The sequence below is a fragment of the Triturus cristatus genome, chromosome 6, assembly GCF_964204655.1.
Source record: "Triturus cristatus chromosome 6, aTriCri1.1, whole genome shotgun sequence".
NCBI classification, from domain to species: domain Eukaryota; kingdom Metazoa; phylum Chordata; class Amphibia; order Caudata; family Salamandridae; genus Triturus; species Triturus cristatus.
In genome coordinates, this window is record NC_140589.1 from 709,214,083 (window position 1) to 709,228,435 (window position 14,353).

Genomic DNA, 14,353 nt, shown 5'->3' on the forward strand with positions numbered 1-14,353 from the left:
TCAATTCGCAATTAAGGAATATGTAGGATTCGCAAAATGTATTGCAAATCCTACATACATAGCATTTTGATATTCTCAAATAGCGATTCCCAGAAATTCGCTATTTGAGAATCGCAAAACCTAACATTGATACATATGGACCCATATCTCCTATACATGTTAATCAGAGACCATGTAATCAATGTGTCACAGTTCGCCGTATTGCTAAACAATTAAGACACATTCTTTACAGCTTTGTTTCCCTGCAGCAACTTACCAGTAGTGGTGGCCTAATGAGCCGAAAAATCTATGAATGTTTACAGTGCCGAAATAGTGTCATGTACCTGTCAGCTACTCCTAAAGCAAATCCTGATGTGATTTTAAGTTCAGACAAAATATATGTTCTGTTAATGTCATGTGTATATGTAACCAGTGGCTGCAATGTAGGATATAGTTATATCTATATATTTACTTATTATGCACAACTTAAATCAGATATGATTATTTTCTAACCACTGTTAGTGAATACATGATGTGGTTAGGAAAGAAAGGGCAATGCAATAGGTTAGAGGGACATAGGGGTGAGTAAGGAAAACAGAGGACACAATGTATAAAAATATGATCAATGCTTTACAGAACACACCATTGCCAGAGGGACGGACATAACAAAACATTACCAAGTTAGAGACGTAGCACATTCTCGATCTGGTCGCCCTTATAGACAGATCTGGGAGTACCATCAGTCAACTGTGTTTGCTGTTTGGCTTCTCTTTTAGTGCTTGGGGTGTGTGTTTGAGAGTAAGAGGGTTCTGTCTTACGTTGTGGACTGAAGATGGCCACTTGAAGATGTATCTGGCACATTGATGTATGATGATATTGTTGAGTGGGAGTGCTGTTGGATAACCAATGAATGCCAGATTATGCCGATGTGTGTTTAGGACTGTCCACTAGGGAAGAAGTGGAAGTTGAAGCAGTGTACCATACAAGTAGATGAGTAAGCACAAGACCCAAATCAGTCCGCATAACCAGCTCTTGCTTCTTTTCTGACCATCTAGACATACCTGCAGCTCCAACTGACTGCCCCTGATCCGTACTTAAGGGAAGCAGCAGTGTTCACGCCACCAACACTGTCCAATCCTCGACCCACTCCACACATCTTGTGTTGCCGGTACCAGCAATGGAATACTAACTCTGAGGACTAGCCCCAGCCCCAGCACTACCTAGGTCACTGCAGCACCCAGTACTGCCCTGTCCCAAATGGAACCAAGTACTCCAGTGATGCCCAGTTATCCTCTGCAACACCATCATGGATGGGGGATACCACCAAGCACATGATGGTTGTAATGAAAACAGCAGGGACATAACCCAGTCATCCACTGCTTCAATGCCAAAGCCACCCAACCCATACTGATCACATGACTCTCCACATCCCCTCCAAATCAAGACCTGGTGCCCGCCCGAGATACCCTTGTATGTACATATCGGTCCATTCAGTCCTCCTGTTTGCAGGCCCAAGATATCGGCCCCATCATGAGCACTTCCTCTTGAGCAGTGGTGCATTACAAACAATCTATCTATCTATCTATCTATCTATCTATCTATCTATCTATCTATCTATCTATCTATCTATCTATCTATGTGGCATTTGTTGAGCGCATAGCTACCCGTAGGCATCCCAGCGCTAGTAGTGTGGCACAGACTGACCAGTAAGTGCTGGAAGGGCTCATTCTCAAATAACGATGTTTTTAGGAGTTTCTGGATGGTAGTTCCTTGTTGGCTATCCTAAGTGTAGGGGAGGGAGTTCCAGAGTTTGGCCATGTGGTGACCAAAGGACCGTCCTCCGCATCTTGCTCTTCTGAAGGTAGTAACCACGGCCCAACGGGTATTGGTAAATCACAAGGTTCTGCTTGGAGTATAGGGTTAGATCAAGGGTCAAGAGATAAGGGGGCCTTTAACTAGGAATGCCCTAAGAGCAATGCAAAGGGCTTTATATTTGATCCTCTGGGCTACTGGTAGCTAGTGGAGAGAGATCATGGCTTGCTAGGCTGACTTGTGCTTAGGAATATTATGCAGAATCCGAGCTGCAGAGTTCTGTACCACCTGCAGTTTTCTTATCACAGTGTTAAGTTCTCCCAGGTATAATTAGTTTCTGTAATCCCTGCGGGTGAGGATAAGTGCCTGGATCACTATCCTTTATGAAGAGGAGAGGAGCAGGCAGAGAATGTTCAGGAGCATCATGAGGGTGCCGTGGCAGATAGCCCCTAGCTTTATTGCCTGGATATCCATGGTCAAGGGTTTGTCCAGCCATACCCCAAGACTCTTTACAGCCATCTTGGGGGTGGGGGAGGGCAAACCGGCCAGCCCAGGCTCGTAGGGGAATAGAAGTATTGACAAGGATCATGAGCTCTGTTTATCCCTGTTTAATTTGAGACATGAGCAGTTCATCCACTGGGCTACTTCCTCTAGGCAAGGGCCTAAGGAGACCTAAAGAAAGGAAAAGTGGGTCTTGATTGTGAGTAAAAGAAAAGACCAGTTGTGTGTCGTCCACGTATGAGATTATAGAAATCTCAAATGGTAGAACAATGTCTACCAGCAGACGCATGTATAGGTTAAATAGTGTTGGGCTTAATGAGGAGCCATGTGGAACTCCACATTTCAGTGGGAAGGTGTCTGAGGTGCAGCATCCCTCGAAGACCTGAAAGGTCCTGTCCCTCAGGAAGGAGTTAAGCCAGACAAGGGGTCATCCCGGTACTCCAGCACTGTGGATTCTGTTGATGAGAATATCATGGTTGACCGTGTCGAAGGCTGGGCTTGGATCAAAGGGAATGATGGCCGCTGAAACTCCTCAGTCTAGTATCATTTTACCTTCCTCTACTACTGCCAGGTGTTCATACCATGTTTAGGTTGGAACTCTGTCTGAGAGGGGTGCAGAATGTTCCGATCTTCTAGGAATTTTGAAACTGACTTATTAACATGTTTGCTCAATACAGTGAGCAGCGACATTTGTCTGTTGTTTCCTGACTCAAGAGGATCTAGGCTGGACTTTTTGAGTGGTACTTTTACGATAGCCTGTTTCCATGCCGCAGGTACTATTCCTTCAGCTAAGGAAGGGTTTAGCATCTCTGGTAAAGTGGGTCAGATGTATTCTGCTGCCTAGACTAGATTGCGAGGCGGGGCAGGGTCCAGTGGTGTTCCTGATTTAACTTTGCTGAGGGTGAACGATACACTATCTAGTGTCAAGTTGGGAAAGTTAGTGAATGCGATATTGCTACTTTCCTGCCTGTTTCTGTTGAGTATGAGTTTTGTGTCTAGATCAGGCTCTTCGAAGGCTAGATAAATGTCATTGATTTTTATTTTTTTTAAAAGAATCTTGCTAAGTCATTGCACCTTGGCGATTGGGGGTTCGATAGTCAGACAGTTGGAGGGGGCTCAAGTAAAGTTTTAACTATCTGGAACATTTTGTGCAGGGAGTTGGAGGCGCGGTTGATTTGTTCGTTGTAGTATGCAGCTTGGGCAATTTTAATTTCAGAATGATATTGTCTAATGGTGCCTCGGTATATTGATTTGCTTATCTCACTATAGTCTTTCTTCCATATCCTCTTGGCTTTTTTACACTCTTGCCTTTGAGTCCATAGTTTGGGTGTATGCCATGGGGCTAATTTATCTTTGGCACAGCTGGTGTGGGTTTTTATAGGGATCAGTTGATTGAGTGAATGTTTGATCCACTGAGAGCTACTGTAGAATCTGAGGCCAGATCAGGTCTAGTATTAAGGGCCTGTTTCCAAGTATTGCCATGTAGTTTAGACCAGTTGCGGTCTTTCTAGGTAATTGGTCTTTGGGGTGGGGGGTGAGCATAGTAGCTCCAGGACCAAGTGGATTATAAAATGGTCCGACCAAATGAATGGGAACTGGTCTTGTATTTTTTACAGAAAATCATTAAAAAAGGGGTCAAGTAGGTGGCCTTTTTCATGTGTGGGCCCTGATACCATTTGGGACAGTTGAATAAGAGATCCCCCAGTCCTAGGAAGGAGAACAGTTCCAACATATGGCACAAGAATGATCTATAATTGATCATGAACATGTGCCAGCCGGATCTAGAAGTGAACATGGTCTTCTGACTTTGGGCCCAGGGGAGGGGCATAGAGCAGTGCTTGCACTGGTTTTCCCCCTTAAGAAAATCAACTGAATGTGCCCAACTGTCATTGGGGGTTCACAGAAGGGCTAGTAATTGCGAGGAGAAGTAGTATACCTTACTTGGTTGTGTAGAATCATTGTTCCTGGCCCGTTCCGGCACCAGCGCCTGCAGCACGCCCGTTGCATGCGTGCACTGTGCGTTCGTATCCCGGGCTTCATTTCATATTCTGACCGACTGGCAACTGGAGCGCCAACCAAAATGGCGGCTCGCAGTGTCCAATTTCCCCCCACATACCACCTTCTCCTATTAACAAACTGCAGCAGTGCAAATGCAAGGTGAGAACAGTAGATTTAGTTCAATATTTAAAACGTTTAAAAAAGCAGTGATAAAAGCAGTATTAGCAGTACTTAGCAACCAAAAAACTCCCCAAAGTGTTCAGTGCCAGCGCAGTGCACTAACCTTCAGCATGAACCGCAAGCCCCCTGCCTGGCATATGCATGTGCCTGCTCCTCAGGAAGGCTCTCCCACAATTTTCAGCACAGTGGTAGCTGTGCACCCTCTCAAGACCCAAAACTTCTCAGTCTTGCATCCAAAATAATCCTCACTGCCTCGTCCTCACCGCATCCTTAAGGCATCCCCGGCCCCCGCGGAACCTTCATTTGGCTGCTACTTACCTCATGTCTGGTCATAGAGGAGGACCAGGGTTAGATGGGGAACCCCACCAAGCAAACAAAGTATGTTGAGGAAACAGTAGGGGACATAGCAGATCGATCATCCAGGAAGCCCACCAGATTGAACCCCTACTCCCAGACAAGGAATTGGGCCCAATCTCAGCCCAGCACACAAACGGCTCATGATCTCCAAGAAACAAGACACAGTGTGTGGTTTTATATCAACAACAAACAACCCTCAGTTTTGCCATTGAGGCATCGTCTGTACTTAGCTTCCTCAATGTCAAGATGGTTGCCCAAATTCTACTGAGTATTTGAGATCAAACACAGCCTTTAGTCAAGACTTGAATAGCCTGGAAAAAATGTTTCCGCTCATTTTCCCCTGCCCTGATCTTGATTATTTAGGATGGAGAAAGAAGTGGTGTTTCGTAGTTCTACCCGCCGAGACAATTGTTTGTTGGGAAGCTAGAGCTTGAAGCAACACATGGTGGTAACTGACTTGAAGGGTACTTGGATCGCTCCTGTTTTGAGTGAATACAACCTTAATTCAGTGTAATATGGGCCACACATGGCTCTTCTTACTTTAGATCATTTTGTTTTCAGATGACAGAGTGGCAGACCAGGTATAGCTCTCGGTTGAAAAATACTCTTTGCTTTCCAAGGCTATTGTGCTACTAATATAATATCCTCCTCTGTGTACAGCATAAAGAAAGCAAATTAGCAAGTTTTATTTTAAAACTTTTATATTTTGCTTTACTTCAGGCAACTGGTTGAAGGCACTGAAGTTCTTCGGAAACTAGAAGCTGTACCTACAATCAACGAAAGACCAATAAAGCAATGTGTAGTAACGGAATGTGGGGTTTATGTTCCATAGCTTTACATACTGTATTCCTTTGAATATAATATTTGAACCTCTTCAGTACTCTTCTAAAATCATTGCATACTTCTGTTTCAGCTAATCATTCTGTATTACCAGGAGTAACTAAGCAAAGTCAAAAGTATGTCTCACCTTTAAGACTTTTAATGACAATCGGAAATCATCACTTTTATTACGACTGTGTGAGGTAACTGTTCCAGAAAGAGCAATAATAGTTGTTACATCATTCTAATTTTAAGAACCTTATGAATAATAGTAACCAAGTATACAGATCACTCCATAAACTGTCTGTTAGTGCTTTCCAATTGGTATATGAGAGCTGCTGAGGACCCAGGTATTCAAAAATGAAGTTCAGCAAAAAGAAGCAGTGTAGTGAGACCTTTACTAGTGATTCTTACTCCAGTATTCTACAGATCCACAGATTGAGCTAGTCCACTCAATTTATCCTCCAAAAGTGGCAAGTCACTAGTTTGTGATGGCAATACAAGGTTTAAACAATTGTGAAACCTTTTAAACCCTTGAAATTGGTTGGAAGCTGTCAACGCCCTAGAAACATGTTAGAAGATATGATTTTAATAAAAGGTACTGGCGAATCAAGCACAGTATATGAACCGTCATTCAAACTTAAGACAGCTTTGAAGGTGTGGGAGATAAACACTCAAACCACAGTGGCCAAGCTGTCAGCAACCTGTTACCATTTCACATCGAATGATATTTACCAGACGGTTTTCCTTGGTGCTCTGGTTTGCTCCACTGGCCAAAGTGCAAATTGTCACTGTAAACGTATTCTCAAATACACAGTTTACTTGTGTGCCTTTAATTGTTGTCATCAGAACACTGGTCAGTATGCGGAATTCGATCTGACAGCCTCTCTGACTGTAATTAGCCCGTACTAAATTTATTTTACTTGGAAATAGTGCATATCATAATGGATTCTTTTATTTTATTTTAAATATTTATTTATTGGTTTTAAACAGATAATGACTGTAAACAGATTACAGAGTATGGTGCGTCCTGTTCAAAGCATAATCACATGAAACCAAATCATAGTCCTAGATCCTAACAGCATACAGCAGTAGATAAGTATGGTTGCTCTACAGGATGCAGTTCGGAATTCAGAATACTGCTTCATGAAGTGCCTTGCATTCTGGAGCATGAAAGAGAAAATCATTGAATAAACAAAAACATAAAAAGTAAGAACAAAGAAACAGTTTACAATCCAGTGCCAATTATTCTGTTCCATAGTCAAATTTGTTGCAGGCGGTGAGATAATTAACAAGAAAAATAAAACGATATAGAACTGCAGTCAGTGTCCTGTGTATTTCGTTCGTTATATCTGTTGCAGTAAGATCGCTGTCACTTCAGCCTCTGTCCATATGCACAGGTCCTGCCTTCATACCTTCAAGCTCGGCGCTACCATTGCCTTCCAACCCATGGCACTCCCATGCTTTGCCAGTATGTAAAGTTGTCGGGAAGAAATGACAGGATCCAAACATAAAGTCCAGGTAAGTTTATTTAAACAAGGAGATAAGCCGTGAAGCTCCTCCATCAAGCCTGGGTCAACTGTCCCTGTGTGGAATCTGGACCACGCACTCCGTGTTCCAGATTCCACCCCAGGACACCACACATCCCCCTTCGTTACCAAAATATAAACAAACATTTGAAGGTAAACAACAAGAAGAACAATGACTTTATGCAATTGCCAAGTGCACACACAAATAATGGGTAAAAGCACACAAAATTTTATACACCCACAAAATAATCTTTACACCATGATGGACATTGTCTCTGTCTCTGAACTTGATGCCTTTGCAGGTTTCCAGATTGGTGGCGGAACTGTTTCCGCCAATTTGCCTTATCATTCAACAACTTGGGATCCCGCACAGGCTTGGAACAATGGCTATCCTTGACTGGCCACAACCATTGAGGAACTTTCACAACTTTGGACAAACACCAAACATTCCCACCAGTAAGTTCTACAACCTGCCTACCAACTCTGACAACTTTCATGGGAGATGAAAACCTAGACTCACCAGATTTCACCAACCTCCCATTCCTCACACACACCCAATCATTGACTTTCAAAGGGGACACTAAAGGATAATCATCACCAGCTTTGCATTTGTCTTCCTCTCTACACACCAAATCTCCCATCCATCTCTGACTCAAATTACACACACTTTTCCTACCTCTCATTTTTTCAAAAGGAGACAAATCACCATCACTCCTAGGAGCGTTTTTTGTGTAATTCCAAAGTAACTCCTTAATTGCTTGATGACAGTTCTTTCCATTACTAATCGTCAGTTGTAAACCTTCTTTAAACACTGTGATCCACCTCTCCACAATACCATTGCACTGGGAATAATAGACAGAAGAGTGCTTATGTGCAATACATTGACATTCGAGGAATTCCTTCATCTCAATGGATGACAACTGCACACCATTCTCAGTAAGCAACAATTCAGGAAAGCCTACCCTTTATAAAACCTCATTTAATAACTGAATCACAACTCTCGAAGTGATTTGAGAAACAAGCTTAACATCAGACCACTGGAATAACTGGTAAACAAGGACAATACCATACAAAGGATTGCGACCCAAACACATTGGACCAGCAATATCAAGACACACACTCCCAGACACGAGACAGCCTTGAAACAGGAAGACGCTCATATGCAACAGTTTTTGGGCATTTGTCACTGATACTGCATTCAACACAACATCTGACCTTGTGTTTGATACACCTATCCATTGCAGGCCACCAGAATTCACTCCTGATTCTCCTCTTCATACTGGTCATACCAGGGTGACCTTCATGAGCCATGTCTAAAAAAATGTGTTTAAGATCATCAGGCACAAAAAGTTGCAGACCCCTAATTAAAACATCATCTTAAAGAGATAATTTGTGAACTACTTGATAGAGAGGTAGAAGATTTTGCGGAACGTCAGCTTTCCTATGCCATGAAGATTTGAAAAAACTCACAACATCTTTGAGACTCACATCCTTATCACATGCTAATCTCCACTGATCTTCCTCGATGCATCCCTTAGACAGTTCAAAGACTGAAACAACCCTCTCCAGTTCCACATCATCTTCAACAGCATTATCATCCTTCACAGGTAATCTTGATAAACAGTCAACCAGGATGTTCTTTACACAAGGATTGTATTCAACCTTGAAATTAAAATCTTGTAACTTGTATTGCCATCTGGCAATCCTGGGAGTTGCCTTACCACAACCTTTCATAGTAAACAAATCTACAAGAGGACGGTGATCAGTCCTCATGCTAAAAACAGTGCCATAAACGTATTTACGAAAATACTCAATGCCCCACCAACATGTAATAGTTTCTTTTTCCAAGGTGGAGTATTTACATTCAGGACCTCTTAACGGCCTGGATGCAAAGGCAATTGTGACTAACTGTCCCTTCTGGTTTTACATAAGGACAGCACCTATGCCAACATTGCTGGTGTCGGAAACAATAACAGAATCACAAGCTGTGTTAAAAGTGGTCAATGCGGGGGCAGATGATATACATTTCTTTAAATGTTTGAACTCACAGGCACAATTGTCATCCCATAAAAATGATTGGTTCTTTTTCATCAAATTTCTCATATGTACTGTTTTGTTGGAAAACACTGGAATAAATTTAGCGTAGTACTCCGCTAGACCTAGAAAATATCTAAGTTGGTCTTTGTTTTGAGGCTCACAAGCCTCCTCAATGGCCTTAATCAAATTTTGTTTAGGAGAAATACCATTCTTGCTGATGGAGTGACCCAAAATAAGCCACAGAATTTACCCCAAACTTGCATTTCTCCTTCGTTAAGGTCAAGCCATTATCTTGTAAAATACACAGGACTTTGTGTAATATTTCAGTTTGCTCTTGTGAATTGCACCCAAAAAACAGAATATCGTCTTGAAAATACAACAGATTCTTCCTGTCCTTAAATAATTTGTGCATAACCCTTTGAAAGATTGAAGATGCAGAAATTAAACCAAATGGCATCCTTTTATATTGGAAGGCATCTTCAGAAGTGATGAATGAGGTATATTGTTTGTTATCTTCATGTAAGGAAATTTGATGATTGGCATTTGACAGATCTAAAGTTGAAAACACTGAAGCCCCTTTAAGTTTGACAAACATCTCCCCGATATTAGGCAGGGGGTGTTTGTCCACCCACACATTGTCATTTAGATCTCTCAAATCCACACGCACCCTAACCTTCCAGTTGGGTTTGTGTGCGACCACGACTGGTGATAACCATTCAGAGGATTACATTTTCTCAACAACATCAAGTTGACACAACCTTTCTAACTCCTTTTTTGCGGCATCCCTTAAGAGTTGCGGAACATTCCTGACTTTATATACCCTGGGTATGGCATTATGTTTCAGAATAATCTTGTGAACAAAGTTTTAAGCAAATCCAAATGTGTAGAGAATACATTGGGAAACAACTTCCACTCGGTTGCTGGATCACTTCCAACATGGAGAATCAATGCTGAGTAACCTAGCAGTTGATCGGGATGGTTAGGATCAAGAGTGATCATTAGGTTCGTTTGCTGAGGCCAACCCAAAAGACAGGAACCATCTTTGGCAACATATACCTTTTCAAAGATGGACTTGCCTTTAAAACTAAAATTGGTGGTGAAAAACCTTAAGACTTTGATGGGCTTTCTCCCATACCCCACAACTTTGATATCAGGAGGAGATATGTTTACACCTGGAAACTCTTTTAACCACTCATCACCAATGAGGGTATGCCTAGCACCAGAATCTGCCATAACCATACCTCTTTGTCATCAATTAAAATTGTGCAAAAAGGAGCATCCTTTCCATTCCCATTGCTCTCACAAACAGTTAACTGAAATTCTTCCTCTTCGAGGTCGCAATTAACCTCCTTGATCTGATCTGTGTTTTGGTTTCTGGTATCTATACCTTTACTCCTCAACATTCTTGTTCTTACTCATCCTTTCATAATGTCCCTTTATCTTACAATATCTACCCACTTAACCAATGGCAGGACACTTTATGTCATTGGCCAAATGACCTGGAATGCTACTCTTGAAACATACATATTATTTTCTTTCCTGGTTGGGGTAAGAAGAAGGTACCTTAATCTTAAATTTGCTATTAATAGTCTATCAGCATTAGTCTTTTTAACTAAATGAACATCAGCAACATTCTTTTCTGAAAATTCATTTGTGCCTAATTTCATGTCTTCAAAACAATGAGCAATTTCAATGGCTTTGTTAGGAGTCAAATCCTCAGCGGATAATAATTTCTCTTGCAACTTAACATCAGCCACTTCATGCACCATTTGATGGCGTACCATTTGATCATGAAATGAGGAATAATTACACTTAGCAGCTAAAATCCTCAAATCGTTGACAAAGACGTCAATAGATTCATTTACTAATTGCCCTCTGCTTAGAAATTTGTGGTGTGCAACTACTTTGTTAACCTTTTTTAAATATAGTTTGTCAAGTTGTTTAATAGCATTGTCAAATACATCAATGACTTCCTCATCACCTGAAAGATTAGTAGACACTGAAGTTAAATGACTCAAAATAGGTCTGCCTTCAGCACCCAAACTGCTTTAAAATAGCCAGCTTACGCATGTCTGTGTAGTCAACACCACCAATAGCTTCAATGTATGCTTTTAAACCTTCTTTCCATTGCTTCCACTCTAACGCAGGTTCTCCTGGAGTAGCTAAAAATTGAGGTGGTGCATCAATACCCTCCATAATGAAATCACAATATGATAATAAATACAATAACAATAAAGAATAATAATATATGTAAAAACTTGGAGACACAAAGAAAATGGTGTGTGAATCACCGATGATAAGGTGTTCATAAGACGTCGAAATTTTGTTGAAACAAAGAAAGCGTGCAAATCACTGAAATGCTGTTAAATAAGGCTTTACAGCAAATGGCTCGCACAAAAGAAAGTGTGCAAATCACTGAAACTATTTTCAAGCTTTAATAATGGTGTGCGGATCACCGAAAGAAAATGACCGCACTGTCGAAACACATGTCCACTCAAATTCCTTGCATTGTAGAAAACAAGTGTAGAAATACTTGTGTAGTAAAAGACAATGTGCGAGCATGCGCGATGAACACCACAAAAATGGGAACTCAGGTGAGTGTTCTAGCCATTGTTGGTGCACCAGCGAGTTCAGTAAACGACGTTCTCTTTGGTGAGGATGCACGAGCGCACGCTACACTGGTGCGCACAAGCAAGCAACGTTCTTTCCTTTGTAGCCCACGAAGAGCTATGCAGAAGTTCAGGAGTGCATGAAGACAGCGCGATTGAACTTGACTACCTGCGTGAGCCGGCGCAAAATTAAAAATATGCTACAAATTGGCTAAAGTCTCACAGCAGTACGTCAGGAAGAAGGGGTTTCCAGGAAAGAAGTCAGTTGACAGCTACACACACACCACACAGCTTCCGGTGGCGGCCAGATGGGCTCATCAGAGAGCGGACTCTTGATGTGCAGTTTGTAGGGCTCCAGACTTGATGCTTCGTTCCCAGTAGTCACCAGTGTTAAGTTGTCGGGAAGAAATGACAGGATCCAAACGTAAAGTCCAGGTAAGTTTATTTAAACGAGAAGATGAGCCGTGAAGCTCCTCCATCAAGCCTGGGCCAACCGTCCCTATGTGGAATCTGGACCACACACTCTGTGTTCCATATTCCACCCCAGAACAGCAGGACACCACACAGTACCAATGGAAGATCGGTAAGCCTGCTTGCCTGCTTATTTTTCTCATTCCTGGTCATCTTGCCAAACAGGCACGACTCTGCCTACCAAACAACTCATTAGGGAATGTAGAAATCTATCTCCAGTACTGGCTAATCATTCCGCAGTCACAAACCATATAATAAAAATCTGCTCTGGGGTTTTGACTGGTTGACTGGGCAGATCTACTCGAAGGTCCTTAAAGATTTAGGTGTATAAGATATATATATATATATATATATATATATATATATATATATATATATATATTCACTGAAAAAACCATAGGTTTCAGACATGTTATAGTTAGCGTAAATTTTACTGATAAAAAACCAATGAAATTCCCCCGTTATAGTTAGTGCAGGCAACTATAACTCACGTGACCGCAATCCTCTGCTGATGCTAATACTGTATTTAGACACTTATTTGCCCATGTCTTCTTCCATAAATTTTTAGCTATACATATATTAGAAATATTTTTTTTTCATAAAGACACATATGTCATCAGCAGAAGATTGCGGTCGCGTGAGTTATAGTTGCCTGCACTAACTATAACGGGGGAATTTCATTGGTTTTTTATCAGTAAAATTTCCGCTAACTATAACATGTCTGAAACCTATGGTTTTTTCAGTGAATTTGCAAGGTTTTTTAAATGCTAATTCCTAACTATAACGTGTGTGAAACCTATGTTTTTTTCAGTGAATTTGTACGGTTTTTTAAATGCTAAGTTACTTTACGCCATTCGTGGCGTGCACGCCCACTTAACGCAGTTCGTTCCGTGCGCGCACGGTGAGCACGCGGTGCGCTTCGCGCACCGCGCGCCCACTTTACGCAGTTAGTGCCGTACACGCAAGGTGGGCACGCAGTGCCCTACGCGCACCGCGTGCCCACGTTACGCACCGTGCGCACATGGAGGACATATTATGCGCTTCCTTGTGATAGGTAATCTGTTAAATTTAATTTGTAAGTGATGACAATAATATGCCATGCACAGAGAGTTTTTTTTTTTTTATTAAAATTTTTAGCGTAAGCGCACCGTACGCGTACGGTAAGCGTAATCGGCGAAATTTTCAAAAAATAAAAATTTACCGTTTTTGGCCTTTGAGGACTCAACTAACATGGCTATGTGCATGGGCGCTGTCTAAACAGCCCCTTTATATGTTTTTTGCCTTTATTTACAGCCCCCCCCCTCAGAGTGCGAGAGAGAAAATGGCGGCCGCCGCTTCCTGGTTTCGACCGATTCGAATGTTTACTTAGATGTAACAGCCAATCAGAATCGCGCTCGCGTACGGTAAGCTTACGGTAAGCGTACCGTAAGCTGGCTCAGATATATATATTGATTTAAAGGCTATTTTCTCAGAATCTACTGAACAGATTTACACCAAACCTACAAAAGGCACTTCCTTGACCTGAGGACTACCTCTCTGCCAAATTTCTAGTAATTCTGTTCAGCCGTTCGGGCTGTAGCCCTGTCTAAAGGTCCTATGGAAAAATGCATGGGAAAAACGCGTTTTGGGACCCCCCTTTTATCTCAGCCCCCGCTTGACGAATCCCCCCGAGACTTTCAGGGTAGGAGCGGAGCGTAGCGCCCCACCTATTTTGAGAAATTCGCGAGGATTCGTCGACCGGCGCCAAAGTTATTCAAAATAGAATGTTGCGGATTTCCTATGGAAAAGGGGTCCTAACTATAACTACCTACTGGCGACCGCCAGTAGGTAATATATATATATATATATATATATATATATATATACACATATATCCACATTTCCGTTTGGCTGGACCCAACCCAAGCCACTTCTACGGCAGGCACACGGCAGGGGTAGCCACCCCCAAATATCCATGCAAAATCCAATGTGTAGCAAGCTGGTAGAACAGAAACAACACTGGAGCCGTGGCCACAAATTAAAGCTTTAATCTGTGGCCACGGCTACAGTGTTGTTTCTGTC

General features: G+C 42.0%; 1 protein-coding gene across 3 annotated transcripts in view; it reads left to right on the forward strand.

The window, feature by feature from the left end:
* Window positions 1-6,966, forward strand: part of PPIL6 (peptidylprolyl isomerase like 6) — a 171,850-nt gene extending 164,884 nt beyond the window's left edge. For all 3 annotated transcript variants that reach the window (XM_085611192.1, XM_085611191.1, XM_085611193.1), the window contains exon 8: window positions 5,548-6,966. In XM_085611192.1, the coding sequence (XP_085467318.1) occupies window positions 5,548-5,659 (112 nt within the window). In that variant the 3' untranslated portion in view covers window positions 5,660-6,966. The remainder of the gene's footprint in view (window positions 1-5,547) is intronic.
* The last annotated feature ends 7,387 nt before the right edge of the window (window positions 6,967-14,353 follow it).